General features: G+C 45.2%; 1 protein-coding gene across 1 annotated transcript in view; it reads left to right on the forward strand.

The window, feature by feature from the left end:
- The window catches only part of FRAS1 (Fraser extracellular matrix complex subunit 1), a 301,544-nt gene that overhangs the window by 244,789 nt on the left and 34,182 nt on the right, over positions 1–22,573 (forward strand). Inside the window, exons 43-54 of the mRNA XM_077814356.1 lie at positions 612–765; positions 4,175–4,438; positions 6,286–6,474; positions 7,910–8,029; positions 8,738–8,917; positions 12,282–12,406; positions 12,840–12,980; positions 14,045–14,272; positions 16,452–16,565; positions 17,866–18,016; positions 20,937–21,096; positions 22,084–22,246. Of these exons, the coding sequence (XP_077670482.1) occupies positions 612–765; positions 4,175–4,438; positions 6,286–6,474; positions 7,910–8,029; positions 8,738–8,917; positions 12,282–12,406; positions 12,840–12,980; positions 14,045–14,272; positions 16,452–16,565; positions 17,866–18,016; positions 20,937–21,096; positions 22,084–22,246 (1,989 nt within the window). The remainder of the gene's footprint in view (positions 1–611; positions 766–4,174; positions 4,439–6,285; positions 6,475–7,909; positions 8,030–8,737; positions 8,918–12,281; positions 12,407–12,839; positions 12,981–14,044; positions 14,273–16,451; positions 16,566–17,865; positions 18,017–20,936; positions 21,097–22,083; positions 22,247–22,573) is intronic.

A 22,573-nucleotide genomic window follows, 5' to 3' on the forward strand; every position in this document is an offset into this window, starting at 1 on the left:
GGGGCTGGCATAGATAATAAGAATACCCGGCTTTTCTGTATTGCTTTTCAAATTTAGATCTTAAAGTAGTTTACAAAGGAGGATCAGTTTTGTTATCCCCATTTTACATAGGGGAAAACTGAGGCACAGAAGGGGAAGTGACTTGCCCATGATCACCCAGCAGGCCCATGGCAGAACTGGCAATAGAACCCAGCTCTCCTGAGTCGCATCCTGGTGCTCTGGCCACAAGGCTACACAGTCTCCCTTCGATAGGCTTTCCCATGGATCAAGGGGAAAACGGGGGATCAGAGTGTGACTGCATAACAATCTGTTGCTCTGTTGCTGGGCAACACAACTATGCACCAATTCCCCTTTCTCAGAGCGCATGGCAAAGGCATTTATTGGTTCCCCTCCATCTCGGAAGAGGCAGGACTTTGACCAACTTGCAGGAGACTCTTACAACACTTTAGTTAAAAAAAAACAAACTTAAAACTGTGAACAGTAAAACAAGTCAAGGGTGTGTATTTTTATCTCAGGGGAATTTCCTCTTTACTACATCTTCATGGTGAGTTTGCCCTTCTTGTGAGTGAGTTTTCTTCTGGGACATCCTGCCTGTCTTTGTGTTTCTGTAGCGGCGGAATGATGAGCCCCCGAAGATGACGCTGGTGCCTGTCAGAGTGCACGGCAGCTCGGGGGTGGTGATCAGCAATACCTCCCTAAGCCTGCAGGACTTGGACACTCCAGATGAGCAGTTGGTCTTTGTAGTTACCAAAAAACCTGACCATGGTAAGACCGAGCATAGGTGGAATTGAGACAGGCCTGATTTGTTCACGTAAAATACATATGTGCTGGCTAATCCAGGGGCGATTTAACCCTTCGTGACAGGCCAGTTCCTGAGGGTTTTTAGAGGCCTTTTGGTGGATGTTGTGCTGGAGGAGACACCGGGTCTATGGCTAGGGGGAGGAGGGACTGGTCTGGGGCGGGAGAGTGGCAGTACCACCAGACCCATCTCTCTCAGGCTGCTCTTTTCCATCAGCCTGCCCTGCTACAGCATCCCCAGACATGGGTTTTATCCGCAGCCGGGGGCCAAGTTCAGTGGCGGTGGCCAGCACGGAGTTCATCACCACGGCACACAAGCCTCTCTCCCTGCTTACTTTGCATTCTGACTAGAAAATGAATAATCGATTTATAAAGTGATCAGGTAACTCCGTTCCCCTCCTCCTGGCCTTCCAGCTCCGCCTGGCCATGCAAGCGGGGGGATGTCACCTGACAAGGAGTGGGAGACGCACAGGAGTACTGCCTCTGCATGGCATGGGTCTGAAGGGAAGCAGCAGCTGGAAGAGCTGCTGCTACATGGAGCCTGCTGGCATCCTTTCAACAGGGGGCTTGCAGTAGGGGAGCGCAGGGCTACTTCATCCACTGGGCTGAAGAAACCTCCATGGAGCAGCTGCTCAGCTGCTTTGCCAGTTTAGGAGAGGATGCCACCCGCATTGCCCTCAGTCCTGGCCCAACTACACAGATTGGTACTCTGCTAAGGATCTGACCCTACAGGAGACATTCAAGTTAACCCAGGCCACCCCCACCTTTCCACTACCCGGTCTTCCTGCCTCCTTTTCTTTATTGAATTCAAGGGGCAGAACAACTTGACAACAACTTTGGAGTGGGGGGCACACACAGCTACGCTGCTAACCTGTCAGACTTCTTGCACTTTGAAGCCAGCTTAACTGCTGCATACCGCTGGAATGGGTCCCTTTGTAACCCCGGCAGAGAGCGCGTGCAATGCACAGAGTGCTGGGATATATTTTCACTATGGAGAAAATTACCTGTCAAAGAATAATAATAAAACCGTGTTATGCTTTGCTGGGGCATATGGGATCCTTTTGTTCTATATGCCAAAGCAAACACTTGAGCTGTAAACCATTCCTCTGCATGTTCCTCCGATGCTGATTGAACTGATGTGTAGCTCTGGATATGAAGCCAGGAAATAATAACTTGCAGCAGCCCGAAACCTGCTGTTCATTATTTACAACAACTTATTCTTGCAGTTTTTTTTTTTTTTTTTTTAGTAGGGGTTGGGTTGTAGTTGTAGTTGCAATCGTTCCCCTATTCTCCACACAATACCCCACAGTTCAGTCTCCAGCACCTCTAAATGGAAAGGGAGGAGGTGGGATCAAGACCACACTTCCCCCCGCCCTGGCCAGCTGAATCAGCTGGCCCAGGAGGGAAGCCTCTGCAGTACCCGTCTAATGGATGGTGTAGCAAGCATGCCTCTCCTATGCACCAGGTTACTCTGGCACCATCCCTCCTGGAGCTCCAGCTGGGCCAGTGCAGATCCACTCTGCCCCCAGTGCACACCAGTCCCTAGTGGGCATAATCAGACCTTTGTCACTTAAAACCTGAGAAAAATAGTCTAAGATTCTCTGAAACTTGCCCTCACCAGAAATGAATCCCAAGAGCCAGTCCTCAAAACTCTCAATTGACATGGTTCTGCCAGTCATTGCATATTAGACAGGCGGTCAAGCACAGTTGTCAGTAACTGTTCTGACAGCATTTGTCCCATCCGTCCTGCTGGCATGCCCGTGTTGTCTGAAGAACAGAGTCTCTGGACACAGCATGGCTCTGTGTGTAGACATCTTTAATGGTGCTGATCGCCTGATCCAGAATAATCACCAGTTCTCTTGGAATTGGTTTTTAAGTACTTGATGGGAGTTTTAAAGACTCCCAGTTCATATATCTTTGTTTTTAAGAAGAGAGAAAGTTTTTAAAGGGTAGTGGCCGAGGTAAAAGCTAGCGCTATTGTCTCCATTGCAAATGCTGGCTTTGTCCGGTGGGGGTGGGATGTGTTAAAAGACTAGATGGAAGTGCATTGTGTTAATGATCCTTTCCCCCAGAAGTCGCAGACTGATTTGACAAACGATGGTCTATCGCTTCCCCTGTGCAGACAGAAAACTCCATGAGTTTCAGTTTGAAGTGTTTCCTACAACTTTTCCATTGGGGTTTGCCACCTCCCAGAATAGACAGGGAACTTGGACTCCACAAATCCAGATGGCCAGAGCTCAGTGGGGCAGCCTAGGGATCTCAGGCCATCTGCTGGGGACTGAAACACTTGTACAGGGACTTGGGACCACATTTTTAAATTCCCCTGGGAGTTAGGCACCTAGGCGCTTTCGAGAATCCCACTCGAAATACCTGTTAAAATCTGGCATCTAAATAAGCCAGCCATAAGCATCTAAATACCTGTTAAAATCTGGCCCTCAGTGCTGCTGCTCTCCACCACACCTATCCATTTAGCTCACTTGAACCAGTGTAACTCAAGAAGAATACAAGGGCCTCCAGGATATACCTACCAATGCAAAGTAGTCACCTGACAGGTATAAGTGAACTGTGCACAGGAAACACTGCTTAACACTTTAAAACAGGAAATAAATGCCAAATTCAACTGAAACTACAGCAGACATTTTAACTAATCATTACATCTAAGAGATGAGAGGCAGAGGATCTGAGCAGGCCAGCCTCTGGACAAAGTCAAATTCTAACCAGATCTGGTAGTGATCAGAAAGCCACAAGCAATGTCTTGAGGCTCTCTCAAGCAAGCTATGGTTGTCAGGAAAGGACTCTCAGTGAATAATTGATCTTTCAGTGTGGCCAGCTAACTGAAACATAAAATGAAATAAATCCGTTAATTTCTCACAAAAACTGATTTTTTTCCATTTTTCTCAATGGAATGAAAAACCAAAACAGTTCCATTCAGGTTGAACAAAACATTTCAAATGTCAATTTGGACTTTTTTTGCCATAATTAATTTTGCCATTTTCAATGTTTTTGTTTTCATTTTTTCCAGCCAACACAATTCACCAAATTCGATCCAAATGTCCTAAATAATGTCTTTAAAAAAAGCATTTTGGGGGCGAATTTACTATTTGTCACAAAATTTCTCCCAGCTGTAGTAAGGAATCAAAGGGCCAGAGACTCCATCATCCTGTGCCTTCAGTAGTGATTTACAACACCTGTGCCAAGTGGGTGTGGAAAGGTAGTGGTTAATGCCTGGCATCCCAGGTGTCAAGGAGCACACAAGTGGTAGGGCAGTAGAGAATCCAGCCCATAGTGTTTTTGATGTTGGAATGTTACACTAATGCTGAGAATCAGAGAGACTCCCATGTGGCTATTTATGTTTAATGTGCCTATTCTTCCTCAGGTCACCTCCTCAGGAGACAGTCTTCCTCAGAGCCTCTGGAGAATGGGCGTGTTCTGTCTCAGGGCTCCTCTTTCACCTATCAGGATGTCCTGGACCAACTGATTGTTTACACGCGGGGGAGTTCCAGAACGCAGACAGATGAGTTCCGATTCTCTCTCACGGATGGGCTGTACACTGAGATGGGGAGAGTGGAGTTCTCTGTGGAGCTGCCAAAGAATGAGCCACCCAGATTAGCTGTGAACAGGGGCCTGCAGCTTTCAGCTGGTACGGAGTGAGTGGAGAGACTAACAAGCTTGATAGAAACGAATGGTCAAGATTTTCAAAGCTGGCCAAGGCATTTAGACACACACACCTCCTATTGATTGTAATCAGAAGTGTGCGTGTTTAAATCCCAAAGCTGGCTTTGTACATCTCAACCAATGCTTCTGTCCCAGTAAGTCAAAAAGGTTTTAAAACTGATGGAATGGTGAAAGAAGGAGGGAAGGGAGGGGAGAAGGAAACCTTTAAAATTGCTGTGCTTCAAGGAACAGCAACAGAAGTTGCTTGACATGTCAAAGGACTAATAAAAGTTAAAAATGGTGCAGGCAAGGGCGATCTGTCAAACCTCAGGTGGCAAGTTCCCTGCAGTTGAAGTGCTTTGTCTAGTCTAGTTTTAAATGTCTTAAGTGTTGGGCTCCTGCCATGTCCCCTTGACGCTTCTACAGCCTGCCAGAGCTCTTCATTAGCAGTATTTTCCTGATGATCAGGTTTAACCAACCTTTCTGAAAATGTCATTCATTTCTCCTAGTCATACTGTCCTGAACCTCCCCAAGTAATTCCTCTCCCTCCTGGCAGCTCCCCTTGAAATATTTGTAGATAGCTATCATGTCCTTTCTCCTTCTGCCCCACACTTTGCCGCTCCTTAGCCAACCTCTATAATTGGAGCTCATGCTCTTCTCATAGCAGTCCTACGCTGGAGTAATTCAGGTGGCATCGGTGGGGTTTACCTTGATAATCATGGGTGTGAGAGGAGAATCGGGCCTGTTAACATAGTTCAATATTTTCTCCTCTGGCCCCGTAGTCAGTCTGTTGTTCTTTGTACTGTCTCCAAACTTCCTGGTACTGAGTTGCCCAAAGTGGAACTCCAGCTGTCTCCACCCTGTCACATGGCGAAGACAGTGAAAGCTGCTCTAAAGCTATGAGCCGTTCTTCTAGAATTCAGAATTACCCACTGCCATATCCCCAGATCCAGAATAATTCAGTGCAGCCTTTGAATATTCAGACGTGCCAGGGTACACCAGAAATCATCAGTTCGTTGGGAGCTTGATATTAGCCAGTGGGCTTTGCATGCTGTATTCAGGGATGAGAGGACTGGGAAAGGATTTGGTTCAGAATGAGGAGGGAAGTGCTGTGGGTGCTTTGATGCCCCACATGGACAGGACATGAAGGTCCTTTGCTGTGATGCTTAGGAATGAGACTCCATGCTTCTAAGATCTGCAACAGTGGAGCATCAGAAGTGCCCTAACCCTCCAGCCCCCAAGTAATCCTCTTCCTTCGAGGCATGTCCCATCCCTCACTAGCTGATTATCTGAGCAACGCTTGTCTGAGCTCCTGTTTTCTGAAACAGGGTCAGGTCTCCCACTGAACTTTTTGGGCGTGAGCATATTTGGGATAATAGGGAGTTTGGGATAAGTAAGGATAAGATTTTTAAGGCTATATTGTACTGGTATTTTTACAAGGTTGTTAAGGACACACACATTCGCCAATACTCTAGATCTGATGTCGGTCCCACATGTTGGTGAAGTGCCAAGCTCTGAGGAGCCTGAATTTCAAGTATGGGCTCCTTAACAGGACTGACATTTGGGTACTCAAATCAGCACCTAATAAGAAAATGTTAAACTGAGCATCCCGATGCAGGATTTAGGCTACCTACTAAGCTATCTTTTCATTTGAAAATTGGACCAACAGTGCTTTCCTTGGAGGGAAATAAGTGGAGCTTTCTTGAAAGAACAAAATCTCTAAATATGTAACACGTTGTTTATAAATAATGGAATCCAGTCTTTCAAAATGATTTGGCAAGCGATTTGGAAGGATTGAGTGGGGCTGTTTATGTATCTTCTGTTACTATCTAGGCTCCGTAGCACACATCACAGGTCAGCACTTAAAAGCTACAACTATTGATTCGGATGACCTGAAGGTCAGATATGTCCTGAAGAAAGATCCTAGTACTGGACATCTGCAGATGACTAAAATTGATAACCTGGTCCAGATCTCTGTGAAGGGACCCATCAAAAGTTTCACCCAAGCTGATATAAATAAAGGTGAGCAAATTTCTTGACCCTTTCAGTTCCAATAAATAAAACTAACTTTTGCCAGCTCTTTCACAACCCCCCCAAAGGAATAGAATGTACAACGAAAAGACTCATTTTGCCTATAGTAATGAGAGAGAGAGCACCAGTTATAATCTGCTTTAAATGAGAACTGTGAACTGAATCTTTCTCATCTAAAGTACACATACTCTCTTTTTTTTTGTCTTTGTTGGATTCTTGTAATTAAGGGTCATGTCTTGTTACAGGATAATTAGGGATAGTGTCTCCATTGTCTGGGTTAATGTAAAACTCATAGAACTGTTCCTGAAAGCTTTTTTTAAAAAATCAGCCTGCATATATCTAGGGCCACATTGAATGTGTGTTTGCGTGTAGGAGAGGGCGTGTATGGGGTTTGAAAGAGTGGGCAGTAAGGGGATAGTAGTGTGACTTTAAGAGGTGGTGCTATTTGGAATCTGTTTTCACCTCCCAACAAAGGTGCAAATTAACTCATTAAAGCAAATAAGGGCATAAATTAGAGAGACAGACAGTTGCCTGGCTCTTCCTCTTAATTTGTATTGTGGTAACATCTGGAGGGATGCCAATCAGGGCCAGTTATGCTGCCCATTGTACTCATGCATAAAGACAAGAGTTCATAATTTAAATGTACGATGAGAGACTGCAGGTAGATACAAAAGGTCGAGGGAGAACAGGGTAACAATAAGATTATTACCTGTGTAATGAGCAAGACTTACATGGTATTTTGTTGTCCCAATAAATCCCAATGTAATGAGAAAAAGTCAAGGCATAAAACATAAATCTAAAATTATTATAAAATTATAGATATATATGGATGCAATTTATAAGGACAACTAGTCCAGTCGCTCCTGGACAGTGTGTTCTGACCCATGAGTTAGACACAGATTTTCAAAAGAGCCCACATGACTTAGGAGCACCAGTGTCATTGACTCAGTGGGAATTGTGCTCCTAAATCACTTCAGCACTTTTGAAAATCCCACCCACCATCTGGTTCTAGTTGATCTGTGAGCAGGTTGGGCATGTCTGCAAATGTTGTAATACCACCCCCCCCCATTCCCTCCCATGCAACATTAAGCTAAAGATATTTTAGCTAATCACCGATTCTAGCATCAAGTTGTATTTCTAAAATAGCCAAAATCTTTACAATGAGGGATGATGATGTGGAGCCGGGAGAGGAGAGAAAGAAAAGTAGCAGAAGACCGATCTGTGAAGGGAGAATTTATTTTCAATAACCAAGTGTTTAAAAACTCTCTCTCAAAAGGAGAAAAAGGAGAGAAAAAATTGATACACAAATCTGGAAACTGTAGCAACCCCCATGTTCTGCCAGCTAGGCAGATTCCAAAATAGGTCACAGCAGCCAGTGTTGCAGCTTATATTGTATGAAGCCACTTCTTTTTCCCCTTCTCTCCAGGACAAGTGGAATATAGTCATGAGAAGGGGGAGCCTGGAGGGAGTTTTGCATTCAACTTTGATGTGATCGATGCAGAAGGCAACAAACTGGTCGACCAGTCATTCTATATTAGTGTCTTAGGTAAAAGATGCTATGTAAGCAATATTTTCTTAGCTATGAAAGATCATAGATTAATACGGTGAGATTCTCACCCCTGCTCCGGCCAGATAAAGGGAGTGGCGTAAAGGAGCCCTAAAAGGCCTAGATCTGTCGGGAAGAATTTCTCTGGTGCAAGAACTGGGAAGGACAGTCACCAGCTGCTGGATTCTTAGCAGCACAGCACAGAAACTCACCCATAGACCTTATAATCTCATCTGACCAACAGGCCATAAAATTCCACTCATCAATTGTTTCATCAAGCCCATAACTTCTGGTTGTGCTGGAAGCATATCTTTTAGAAAGACATCCTATCATAATTTAAATAAATCTCTAAGCAAAAAATCTTGATGATTTGGTTTTCGTTTATTGGCAACTCAAAACCCTTTGAAACTGGGGCCTGGGAAGGAATCGCTCATTAAAAGAGCAGTTCATTATTCATGTGGGGGGCCTTCTCCATTGCTTGAGTGTGTTTTGAGTCAGGCCCATTGTGATGTAACCACCACTGACCTGCTCTGGTGACTTTTGAGTAAAGCATCATGTAAATCATGCCCAAAATATTCAGGTAAAAATTATTTGTCTTTGAAAATTTTTGCTACGTGGTGGGTGTGTGTGTGTGGGTGTGTGTGTAAAGCCAAGGAAGGGAAGCTGATTGTATCATAATTCAAACCATTTTGCCCCTGCTGCTTTCAGAGGACAGACTCCCCCCATCCATCATAGCGAACAAAGGGCTGGTCTTGGATGAAAATTCAGTGAAGAAGATCACAACGCTGCAGCTCTCCGCCACCGACCAGGACAGCGAGCCTGCAGCTCTCCTGTACAGAATCACCAAACAGCCGCAGTTGGGTCACCTGGAACATGCTGCATCACCAGGTTTGTAAAGGTTTCAGAGTAACAGCCGTGTTAGTCTGTATTCGCAAAAAGAAAAGGAGTCCTTGTGGCACCTTAGAGACTAACCAATTTATTTGAGCATGAGCTTTCGTGAGCTACAGCTCACTTCATCAGATGCATACCGTGGAAACTGCAGCAGACTTTATATATACACAGAGAATATGAAACAATACCTCCTCCCACCCCACTGTCCTGCTGGTAATAGCTTATCTAAAGTAATCGTCAGGTTAGGCCATTTCCAGCACAAATCCAGGTTTTCTCACCCTCCACCCCCCCACACAAATTCACTCTCCTGCTGGTGATAGCCCATCCAAAGTGACAACTCTTTACACAATGTGCATGATAATGAAGTTAGGCCATTTCCTGCACAAATCCAGGTTCTCTCACTCCCTCACCCCCCTCCAGAACATCTGGGGGGGGGTTTAACTTGGATTTAAACTTGGAGGGTGGTCAGTTTGGACGAGCTATTACCAGCAGGAGAGTGAGTCTGTGTGTGTATGGGGGTGGGTTTTTGGAGGGGGGTGAGGGAGTGAGAGAACCTGGATTTGTGCAGGAAATGGCCTAACTTCATTATCATGCACATTGTGTAAAGAGTTGTCACTTTGGATGGGCTATCACCAGCAGGAGAGTGAATTTGTGTGGGGGGGTGGAGGGTGAGAAAACCTGGATTTGTGCTGGAAATGGCCTAACCTGACGATTACTTTAGATAAGCTATTACCAGCAGGACAGTGGGGTGGGAGGAGGTATTGTTTCATATTCTCTGTGTATATATAAAGTCTGCTGCAGTTTCCACGGTATGCATCTGATGAAGTGAGCTGTAGCTCACGAAAGCTCATGCTCAAATAAATTGGTTAGTCTCTAAGGTGCCACAAGGACTCCTTTTCAGGTTTGTAAAGCACTCTCTTGCTCTGTCACGTCCTCTACGGAACACAAGTTTTCAGGGATTTAAAGGTTTTTAGAAGTTCATTTCTTGAAAAATGTCTGCCTGGAATTAGATCCTGGATGAGATCTCAAACAACCATTAACCCAGGGAGCTTAAAAGCAAGGCCAAAGGAGATGAGGCATGATCTGGGACCCACAGAGAGGATTATTTATTCCACAGCTTGGGGAGTTTAGGACTCATAGTAACCTCACCTGCTGGGTTTTACTCAGCAATCCAGCTCATGCTACCGGCTTCTGTGAATCTCCCTTTCTTGTAACCCACTATTTCAGACAACCCTAGTGCACATAACTTGCAGCTCCTCTGTCACTAAACTGAAATTCATACCGCGTATAACTTGGGGACTCATTTTCCTACGCTTAAGAACTGATTCCAGAACTTCTCAAAAATTCACAACCAGCATCCCTTGTCAGTGGATATGCCCAGCAGCCAAAATACTTGTTTTTACCTCAGTATCTTGCCCTGTATGTGTTTTGGTACGAAAACTCCAACCCCTTTCTCAGCAATGCTTAAGATGTGGGAATTTAATCACAAAGTTTGAAAGAAAGACATATCCAGATACCCAAGGTACGATGTGCCATATACTGAATCAGCAAAAGCTTTATGGGAGACTGCTTTGAGCCCTGGAATTTGCTAATACACTTTTGCATGAATTACCTAATATTTAAGTACTTTCAAAACAAACCTTTTCCAGAGACCTGCCAGTAGCTTTTTTGTCCCCTCTGTCAGACTTACAAAACAATTCGCTGCAAATTCAATCTTTAAATCTTATTGTTGCCTTCCAGTGCCAGTTATCCCAGGATATTATGTGTCCTCTAATCCTATCTAATGAATTACTCTAAACCTGTATCCTCAAACAATATGTTCCTTTGGCTTAGATTATGTTTATCTTTTTTTTCAGTGTGACCTTTCATTAGATTAATGGACTGTCAATCCCTGCTGTGTTTTCAGAAAGCAGTCTGTGCCCTTACAGCTTTGTGTTAGAAAGAAACGAAAGTAGGAATAAGCAGTTAGTGTTCTTCTTTCCTCCAAACCTTTTGCCTAAAATGCAAACCAAACATTGAACATCATACTTTGGAAGTCGGAAATAGCTGGATTAACGTTTTTCTCATTAGTTTAAGCATGCTGGTTCTAGTACCACAGCTCTTTCAGACCCTGGAAGGCATCAGACGTTGATGTGAGGGAATACTCTGAAGGAGGTTGTTCTCATGGTGTAACTGGCCCCAGCTCTAAGCAAAAAATACGGGAGCTCTCAGAAGAGAGTCCGTTCTCACAGGCTTTCTAACCTAATGAGCGCCAAATAAGCTTTGGATAAACATCCTCTTTTTGTGTTGCTTATCTAAACCAAACCGCTGAAGGTTTGAAGTTTGCCTACCGCTAATTGATAGCCATTTGTTATGAAACACAGATCGCCAATTTTGTCCGGGTGTTTTCAATCATGGGCAAAATTTTCAAAAGCACCATTGAAATCAGTGGGAATTAGGCCCCTGCATGTGTTTGAAAATCCCACTATAGGCATCTATCTGCATCAGTAGGCACCTAAATACTTTAAAATATCTAAGTGCCTAAGCACTTTTGAAAATGGAGCCTAGGGTTTTTGTTTGGTTTTGAAACTTTTTATTAAGGCAAAGTTACAATAAAATGTTAATATACATCATGCATTACTTATTACTTTTTCAGGATCAGGTTAATATTCAGAGAACCTGGCTAAAGATTCTGGCTTCCTGGCTGGGGAGTCCTCTTCTGAGTACGCTACTAAGTGTGACCACATTTCTCAATACCGACCCTCTTTTTGGCACTTCTCTTGTGTATGTACTTGGTGTGAAAGTTTTTTTCAATTTCAAGGACAGTCCATAACACAGCCACCACATGTGCAAGGCTGTTCCTCTTTTCCTGCAGCTCCTCCACTTTTGAAAATTTTATCCTGGATCTTTTCTTATGCCAAATAAAGCTGTGAGAACCTTTTGCCCATGTTCAACAAAACCTCTTTGGGTTGTTGTCTGAGAGATAATAGAACTGTGGGATTTACTGTTCCTCATAGACTGATTCCCCACAGATACTCTGCATGACCATGCCCCGGTCAGTCTGCTGAGAATGTTACTCAACTTCATATAATCTCATCCTTTAGGATGGGAGAACAGCACAGCTGGGATTTGCAGGAGCACTCACCATTGGCCTAACTCTCCTTCCATTGAAGTCAGCAGTAAAACTCCCATTAGCTTCAGTGCGAGCAGAGTTAGGCCAACTGTGCGTGCTTGTGAAAGACCCACCCTATGTTCCTTCCACTTGTGTGCTGGAGCTATGTATGCGACACGTTTCTGTCCTTCCTAGAGGTTGTTTTGGGTTTCCTGCTCTTTTTACTTTTCATCATTTTTCTTGTACATTTTTCCTATCATTTTGGTCCAGGCACAAGGATTAACTCATTCAGCCAGGCAGACCTGGCCTCGCGCAGCATCCAGTACATCCACACCAGTGAGGCGGAGAAGCATGCTGATGCGTTCACCTTCTCCGTCTCTGATGGAGTGAATGAGGTAGGTCTGAGCACGTGGTTCTCTGAGTTGATGCAGACGGTTGATTCCGGACTGATGGATGTGCTGGGAGTAAATTCCCCTGATGTCATGTGGGAGACATAGTTACACCAAAAAAATAAAATGAAACAAGCTTTGACTCCTGAGCTTCTAATTTAGCACTGGCGTGTACTCTTGCTAGTCATACGGACGGAGGTCAGATGTGTCACTGAGGGAACACATTTAGTGTGTGAGGTGGAGCTGGGAAGTGGCAGAGGGGTAGCAGGGTGACAGAGAGTTCAGGCCAGCTGAAGAAACCATCACACACACACACACAATCTGCAGCATTACCTATGAGCTGTCCCCATTGGCTCTTCATAACGTTGTTGCTTCGATTCAGACATATCCTGAGTAGAATGTATTTGTCAGAAAAGGTCTGTTTTTCTTTCTTTCCCAGGTCAGTCAGACATTTGACATCGCCATAAACCCAGTAGATGACTCCTTGCCAGTGGTGCAGAGCCCTGGGATGCGGGTGCAGGAAGGGGTGAGAAAAACCATCACGGAGTTTGAGCTGAAAGCCACAGATGCCGACACAGAGGTAAGGCACGCATCGCTTCCATATCCTCTCTCCCCTGTGCTGTTGCACAGCGGCGTTTGTAATCAGAGGGATTCAAACTAATGTCTTTCCTCCCAGCACATACTCTGTATGACCACAGGGGCTAGACAGCTTCAAACAAACAGCTGGGAGGAGGGTAGGTCTGTGTGAGAAATGATGTCTGAATAAAGCAAAGTCTTGGCTCGAGAAATGTCATACTTCATTTCTTGTGTCTCCCTTCTATGTGTAGCAAAGAAAAACCATCATTGGTCTAGGACCTAAACCCCACCCCCATCTCCTCTATAAACCTTGTGGGCTCTATCCCTTTTTGAGCTCAGCTTAGCTTGGCACAGATGAAGGGGATAGATGCAAGTCACCTTTCTTCATTCCCTTCTCCTGGGTCTCACTAGGAGCTAAGCAAGCCCAGGGCACAAGTTAAAGCAGCCACAGGGCTGCTGTAACTGACATGGCCTAGACTTGTAATGCTGAAGCATTTCTACGAGGGGGGCATAGAGCTGGCTCTGATGACTTCACTTAAAACAGAGAAGTCCCCAGCTGCCTCATCTGGGCACAATGGGAACTTATGCTGGACCAAGCACCCGGCTTCTGAGTGTGTCATTCCTTAACCTGAGCCGTGGGACCATGTCCTGTGGACATGACAACAGTCTTTCACTGACAGAATAAGCAACTTGCACTTTCCTGTGAAAAGAATGAGCGTGCCTGTGTGCTACGACTGCATGAAGTATGGGGACAGCATGTCAGACTAGGTGAACCTATGGTCCGATCTAGCCTGACTGACTCTCATGTGACCACTGTTGATGTCCTCCTGGAGACAGTGACATTGGGAAAGGGTGGTTGGCTCAGTGGGGCCAGCGTGCTGAGCTGGCTCAGTGCACAGTGGCTCTTCTCTACTTCTTTGAACTCTTGTCCCTGGAAGGAAGATGGGTGAAAAGTTAAAACCCAGTCATATCCCTCTCCAGCTCTGTTGACCCAAGTAACCCACCACTCCCACAAGGAAATTTTACCAGCTTTGCAACCTTCCCCACCAACCCCTTTCCTTTGGACAGGCGGAATCGGTTACATTCACCATCGTGCAGCCTCCTCGACACGGTCTGATTGAACGCACCAGCAACGGGCAACACTATCGCCAGACGGCCACCTTCACTATGGACGACATCTACCAGAACCGGGTCTGCTACAGCCACGACGGCAGCAACTCCCTGAAGGATCGCTTCACCTTCACGGTGTCCGATGGGACCAATCCCCTTTTCATTGCGGAGGATGGAGGGAAGGAGGTAAGGGAGGATGGAGGGGTGGGGAGAAAGAGATTTCCTAGAAGTGATGTAAACCTCCCTGAACATGTCCAGTGGCTCTTGGCTGTTGCATTTTATACCTTCGGGGCCAGATCCTCAGCGAGTGTAAACTGGCAGAGCTCCATGACCTTAGTGTGGTTTGACGCTGGTGTTCCACCATGTCCTTGTGTGCTCGTGGAGTGCTTTGACCGTATGTTTGGGTGTGCTAGCTGGTGTGTGCTTCATGATTTTAAAGTGTCTTTTGTGGCCAAGTGTGTGTATGCACGTGCCCATGCGCTGACATTATGCAGATTGTTGCGTTCAGTGGAGCGATGTGAATTTACAGTCGCTGAGGATCTGACCCCAACAGTTTAAAAAACAAAAAAAAAAAGCGCTGAAATCCACAGAGCTACATCGATTTGAGCTGGCTGAGGATCGACCATTTATCCCGACGCAGTTCTAGATCTCTTGCAGCATCGTGTGGAGTAGTAGCCTTGTGCTTTGCCCAGCGGTACATTTCAGTGTAATCTTAAATCATCTAGTCCAGGGGTGGCCAGCCTGGGGCTCCGGAGCCGCATGCGGCTCTTCGGAAGTTAATATGCGGCTCCTTGTACAGGCACCGACTCTAGGGCTGGACCTACAGACGCCACCTTTCCAATGTGCCGGGGGGTGCTCACGGCTCAACCCCCTGCTCTGGCACAGGCCTTGCCCCCACTCCACCCCTCCCCTGAGCCTTCCGTGCCCTTGCTCCTCCCACTTCTCCCCCCCCCACGAGCCTCCTGCACGAAACAGCTGATCAGGAGGTGTGGGGAGCAGGGGAGGTGCTGATTGGCGGGGCTGCCGGTGGACGGGAGGCTCTGGCAGTGGTGGGGGGCACTCATGTTGGGGCTGCTGACATATTACTGCGGCTCTTTGGCAGCGTACATTGGTAAATTCTGGCTCCTTTTCAGGCTCAGGTTGGCCACCCCTGATCTAGTCCATTCAAACGGCTGAGACAAGAGAGGAAAAATTCTTTGCATCTTCACTAATGTAAAGAAACAGCGCTACTGACTGCAAAGTGCGGCAATGCTATAGACAGCCAGCATCACGTTGAATAGCAGCAAATATTGTCTGCCATTGCAGTATCGGCACCGGGTATTCTTTGGTTAATTATGTGCTGGCTCACCTGACTCAGGGCGGTGAGGCTTTCTTGGCTCTTCAGCCTTTCGGAGCCGGTAGAAGCTCTCAGAAGACCAGAAATCTCTCTGAATTATTGAAATCAATAGAGCTATTGTAAGTTACACCAGCTGAGGATCTGGCCCATGATATTTCAGTGCTGAGAGTGCATAGCAAGTGGAGGGGTTATTGCAGACTCGGAGTGAGAGGAGAGTTGTTCGAGTGAAAAATGGAAAGTGTATTTTTAAAGAATGGAAACAAAACATCCCTGAACAGACAGCGCTGTGAAATCGCAATGCAGCACAATTTAGCTTTGCCACTGCGAGAGAAAGGCATTAAATCCCAGAGGCTGAAACCAGGGAGTATTAATTTAATGAGCACCCTCTTTTGTTGGTTATTCTTTTCCCACTTCTTCTGCCTAGCAGATATTTGGGATAAAAAGACCCAAATCATCCCTGAAGCCGTAAGTCTCTGAAACATACATTCCAAATGTATTTTCAATGTATGTTTGTGAGCGTTTCAGGGAACATTTCACAAGGGTTTTTTTATTAATTGGTTTCAACATCTGTAATTATTTATATTACAGTAATAGTGATAGGCCCCAAATGAGAACAGGACCTCATTGTGCTTGGAGGTGCATAGTAAGACACAGACCCTGCCCCGAAGAATTTACAATCTAAATAGATAAGACAGTCAGATAGGAGTAACAGACAGGAGCTCTTTGGGGTGAGATTTTCAGTAGCCTCAGCATGGGTCTACCTCTGTTTCCCTTGAAAACAATGGGAGTTTTATCATTGACTTCAGTGGGAGAAAGAGATTTTGAAAACCTTCCCCCGCCCCGCCCCGCCCCTGTGTTTGGTTTGATTAATCATGTAAGCTCTTCAAGGCATGGACCACGCCCCCTTCCGTGAAACATCCGGAATGCCCATAGTGATAGATCAATAAATAACGCCTCTGGCCGTTTAATGTTAAGCAATGATGTGTATGAGGCGTAAATGGCCACTTCTGTGTTGGGACTCTTGCTTAGATTGTGACAGCGGTGCCCCAGCGGTTCAAAGTGGACATTCTCCCTGTGGATGATGGGACTCCCAGAATTGTCACCAACTTGGGCCTGCAGTGGCTGGAGTACATGGATGGCAAGGTAACAGCTTGTGTTTAGATTTGTTAAAACCAGCCTGATTATGTTCCTGAAAGAAGGGAAAGAGGGAGGGGAGCGACAGGCAGAAGAAAATCCAGAATGTCTCATCACTTCTCTTTCAGTGATGGGAGTAACAAAAACCCAAGTACCCGCCTTGGTCTAGGGAAATGCGTTATGACAACAGAGGGCACATTGGAATCAATGTACGGTGGCGGGAGGGGATGAGGTAAAGGTACCTCATAGAGATACTGCCACGGAGGGGCTAAACCCATCTCCTCAGAAATCTCCCCAGACAGCCAGCACTCTGTAACATGGAAGGATAGCTATATGGATGTTTCCCACTGGAGTACAGACAGCACCAGGAGGCTGATTGTCTGCAGGCATGACATTGACAGAGCAAAATCGGCTGAACTTAGTAGAAGTTCCAGGGAGATTCCTTTTACTCGCAGACTGCATGATGACTGGAAGTATCCCTTTTTTGTGTGGTGGTATGCCAGCAATGGCTGAAACTGTCTTCCCCGATGGGCCTCAAAAGGAATGATTCCAATATGTTTCTCAATGCAGGGATTTCTTCCCCCCATTAACTTTTGTTTGTTTTTGCTGAATTCCAAATAGGATATCAGGGACAGACACGCCTGATAGTATTTTGAGGAGTCAGTGTAAGTTGTAAAGAAATACTCCAAATTATTCACAGCAAAATAGGTTCACACATTATTAAGAGAAGGCTATTTCAACTCCACATGCCTGACTTATTAAAAAGCATTGTGCAGGCATCAGAGTTTTATTGCCACAATTTTCCATTCATGTTGTTTTCTCTTAAGGAAACGTAGAAAAAGTAGAGCTGGACTGAGACACACACGTGACAGGGCAATGAAAGAGGGGTAGCACTTGTTCACTAAAGCTGTGCAAAATGTTCTGAATGGAACCCAAAACTCAGGCCATTCTCAAAGCTGCAAGCATGCCTGAGCCGAGTTTCAACCAGCTGTGTTGAGAGGTTGTTTTAATGTAAAACTTAGAGGTTTGTCATTGATTCAAGACCAGACCAGACCGTACTTGGCCATTTTGCACAAATTTCCCTTTGTTCAAACCACAAACTCATATCAGACCGTAATCCGAATCTGAATCCTTTGCTTAAGGCACTAACAGGACTCCTCCGTCCCTGTCTATCCTAGGCTACTCTTTGCATGTCCTTGGTGTTGTTAAGTCTCAGAGGTTTTCCCTGTCTGAGTAACGTTCAACAGATCAATTCTTTCAGACCGCATCTCAGGAATTGTGTAACCTCTTTGGTGTGGCTTTAATCCAGGCAACAAATCTGATCACCAAGAAGGAACTGTTGACTATGGATCCTGACACAGAGGACAAACAGCTGATCTATGAGATAACAACTGGACCCAAACATGGTCACGTGGAGAGCAAGCTGAAACCAGGGACAGCTGTGACTACATTTACACAAGGTAGGGTAGCAGGACTGCAGTTTACTGACCTCCTCTTTACTTCCTTCCATTCCTCTTCACTATGGCAAAATAGCTCATGTATGAAAGAAACACAGACAGACTGATTCTGATGTGTACCATCCCTGATTTCAATGGAGTTATTGATTTACACCAGTGCCAGGAGAGTAGAATAAGGAAGATCCTTCTCTCCCGTGTCAGAAGGTTACAGGGGGGTTATTAAAAAAACCAAACAACCCAAACTTTGATTTTTCTCTCAGTTAAATAAATCAAATGTTTCCTGTGGAGATGATCTTGAATCCAGATCCCAGTCATCTCAGCGTTCAGGGCTGTGTGGAGCTGATGGTTTGATTAGGGCCAGTCATAGATTTTGCACCTGGATCTGAACATCGCCAAAGTCTGGGTGTGTTTGAATGTAAGAATTTGGGTTGTGCTCACCCATGCTTTCTAACGTATTTGAAAAAGTATTTTATCCATCTCGAAGTATTTTGTTTTATGGCTGGATTTTTTTAAAAAGATTTCCAAGCTTTTTCAGCACTGATGGCAGAGGCTTGCTGTTTTAAAGAGCTGCACTGTGCAAATAATATCCCCCAGTAGTTTTTTATAGATTAAGAGAGAGAAAATGTTTGGGATGCAGTTTGCGGTACTTGCTGAAGAGCTAAAAATGCCTTCTGAAGGTCTCGTTTCTGGTTTTTCCTGTCTTGTCTTATGAAAAATGTTACCCTAGCTGGATAATGTGCTCCTGACTCTTCTGATCACCTTCTGCAAGGCAGTCATGTAGACACACATAATTGTTATAATTGCTAATTAGGGCTTGATAGTGCTATTGGGTAAAATTTCTCATTTACAAAATGGGTTTAGGCAATTGGGAGCCTAAACCTCCTGGAAAATAAGGTTTGAAAAGGGGACGTAGACTCCTAATTGACTGGGGTACTTTTGAAAATTTTACCCTTTGTCTTATTTTGCCGGGGGAAAACTAGCCTTTTCAGGACTGTGGTGACTTGCAAGGTGGAAGCAGGGAAGTAATTTGAATCTCAAAGTGCCTTCTCTGGATGCTCCATTTAGAGACGTGGCTTTTCACTTCCCCTTAGTCAGGATGAGCGTAAACCCTCCTGTGACATTACACCCCATATTCTTCATAGAAATATGTTTGAGATGAATATGGCATAACTGAGATATACTTTATGCAAGATGGCTCATGTAAGATACCATTGGAAAGGTTATGATTTACTGAATGCGATTATCCAATTTGTTTGCATGTATCATTTCTGTATCTGGAGTTAGGAATATTAATTATGTAACAGTTACAACTGTGTGTATGTACTTGGGGAAATGCCCACCGGACAGTAAGCAATCAGACCTAATGGGCCATTAGAAAAAGACAATGAGTCTTTGAAGACTGGATCTCCCATCTGCCTGGAGTTCCTTCCTGTGGACATTGCAAATAAGCCTGGTTTTATAGTTGCATTGACACTGCAAGGTCAGGTGCTAAGATCACCTGATACAAAATATCACCTTGGACACTGCTGGTTCTTTTCCTCTGTAGGGGAATGGAGATCAAACAAAGGTTTCCTGCCTTAGGTAAATCCCTTTTAAGGCTGGGGAGGGGGTTAATCTGGACTCTCCTCCATTGCCTACCCAAGAAGAAGGACGACTAAAAGTTCCTGAAGGGACAAAGGAACTAACCTGAGGGGAAAGGCAGGGGTGAGTCCAGACTGAGGCAGGGATCGAGTCTGTGAGAAGAAATAACTGGAACTCTAAGCTACAGAAACTCTGCAACTTGCCTAAAATAACATTTAGGGTGAGAAATTACAGTTTCTTTAAGATTTTAAGCTTAGCATGCATGTTTTTGTTTTATTTGCTCAGTAATCTGCTTTGTTCTGTTAGCTATCTCTTACAATCACTTAAAATATGCCTTTTATAGTTAACAAGTTTGTTTTGCTTATTATTAAACCCAGTTTGTGCAATTTCTATGCGGGGGGGAGAAGTTGTCATATATGTCTCTTCGCATTGAGGGAGTGGGCGAATTTTTATGAGCTTGCACTGTGTAGATCTTACTATACAGCGTAAGACAATTTACCTTTGGTCTGTACTCCAAGGGAGGTGGACACCTTAGTGCTGGGGTCTTCCCAGAGCTGATCTCAGTGTCTGTGTCTTCCTGCAGCTGGGTGTGGCCCTGCCTGTGTGTGTGCTAGAAGAGGCTTAAGAGCCTGGCTCAGCAAGATCGGGTAAAGGGGCTCCCAGGCTGGCGGTCCAGGCAGGCTCAGTAGTATCCCAGTACATCAGGTGGCACCTTAAAGGAGGGCAACCTGTCACACCTCCATCTAGCCCTTCACGTTTCTATTACAGTAAAACACAGAGATGCCAGTCAAGAGCAAGGCCCCATTTTGCTAGGCGCTGGGCAAACACAGTCAAGGTTTCTGTCTATCGGTTCTCATCAGAACTCCCCAGCCAAGTCTGTCCTATCTTGCGTAAAGTAAATCCAGGCTAATACAAAGGAAGAGACCCAATATTATTTTATGGGCAGAGTTCAAGGAGTCAGTTTAATGCTATGGCAAAGCTCAGACGCTACTGCAGCTATATAGCGGTCTTAAAGGGACACACCAAAATACAGACCACGGGATTTAATTAAATTCTTCTTAAGCAAATTTGTATTAAAATAGTCCCAGTCAAATTTAGTTAAAAAAAAAAATCCTACCAAAAAAAATCCTTTTTTTCTAAGTTGTGGAAGAAAAGATTGGATCAGTTTTTTGAGAGAGCAAGAGAGATGCAGCGTAATTTCGGATGGCTCTTGGACTGGTGTGAATGACAAATAACTGTTAAAGCCATTAGAGTTGCACCAGTGTCAAATTTGTGATCAGAATCAGGCCCATAGAGATGTATGAATGCCTGGATTGGCTCACTGAGAGTCTCTTCCCGACAGAGGATGTGAACCTGGGACTGATTCGGTACGTGTTGCTGGAAGAGAAGATTCAGGAAACCATGGATAGCTTTCAGTTTCTAGTGAAAGACAGCAAGCCCAGCGTTGTCAGTGACAATGTCTTCCATATCCAGTGGTCTCTCATCAGTTTTAAATACACCAGGTAAGCTATCCTATGGGTTACAGCACTCATCTGACATACAGGGCCTTATTCAGAGGTGAGGTGGGTGGGGTGGAAGTTAAGTTACACATCAGTAAGTAGTTGGTGTAACTAAGACCCTGAGGTGGCTACAAGGAGGTAGAAGATAGACTCGTAGACTCACTTCGGATTTTGGCCCTCGGTTTTCATGCCGCAGTGCTGGGAAGTGGCGTGGGCCTAGCATATGAGAATAATCCCATAGGGATAGATCATCATCATTTATGAGTATATCTCAGTAGCACCCAGCAGTCCCAGTCAGGTCCGAAGCCCTGTGGTGCTACACTCGGACAAAGGTCAATCCCAAGTGATGATTCAGTCCTACAATGAAGCCAAATAGAACCGAGTAGTTTCAGCTGAGAAATCACTATGAGTGTGTATGGAGAGAGCATAATAATACCCAGCTCTTACCCAGCGCTTTTCATCAGTAGATCTCAAAGTGCCTTACAAAGGAGGGCAGTGTCATTAGCCCCAGTTTACAGATGGGGAAACTGCAGCACAGAGATGAAGTAACTTGCCCAAGGTAACCCATAGGCCAGTGGCAGAGCCAGAAAGAGATCTCCCAAGTCCCAGTCCAGTAGCCTAATCACTAGGACACACTGCCTCTGCATGACAGTGTGGAGTATAGCGTTTATCTGCCTGAGTTTGGGATGACTGCAGATCCAATGTGTTACCTTTGTGATCGGTGGGAGTAGCACCCATATATCTAAGATTAAAGTTTGCCTCCTTATGTTTGTCAGACCCTTACTGTATCTCCAGATCTCACCTCCCTGGAGGCGTGAATTAGACTGGATTTGGGCTTGCTTAGTATCACTAAAAACATACAAGGCTCCTGGTCTGTTCCATTCTGTTCTTATACCGCGCTCATCACCTTCGTACCTACCTGAGCACCCATTTGTGCATTAAGTGACATGCCTAACATATCTCCCGTGTTTGTGTTGTGTACGTTCCCAGCTACAATGTCAGTGAGAAGGCTGGCTCTGTCAGCGTAACGGTGAAGAGAATCGGTAACCTCAATCAATATGCCATTGTCCTGTGCCGCACGGAGCAGGGAACTGCCACCTCCAGCATCAGTTCAAAGCCAGGACAGCAGGACTACGTAGAGTATGCAGGCCAGGTGGGTTGGGAAATTCAAGCTGGAAGGACTGTATACCCCCAGAAATAGCCCTATGGAAACCTGATACACTGAATCAGACAGCGTGTTTTTTATTTGCTTGTACCTGATCTGTGTTCTCCTAAGGATGTCTGGACTCTGCTGTTTCATCCTTTTACCTTAGCTGTTATAGCCCTGCTTCACATGTCTGAGACATGTGGGGGAGGAGAAGAAGGAAGTGGCAGAGTTCAACATCTCACCACAGAATAAGCACGTGCATTGCACTGTGTAACATTAGAAGGACACTGCCCACGTGGGCGGAGTGGTAAATAATGATGGGGACAGGCTGCA

The sequence above is a fragment of the Eretmochelys imbricata genome, chromosome 4 (assembly GCF_965152235.1).
Source record: "Eretmochelys imbricata isolate rEreImb1 chromosome 4, rEreImb1.hap1, whole genome shotgun sequence".
In the NCBI taxonomy this organism is placed as follows: Eukaryota; Metazoa; Chordata; order Testudines; family Cheloniidae; genus Eretmochelys; species Eretmochelys imbricata.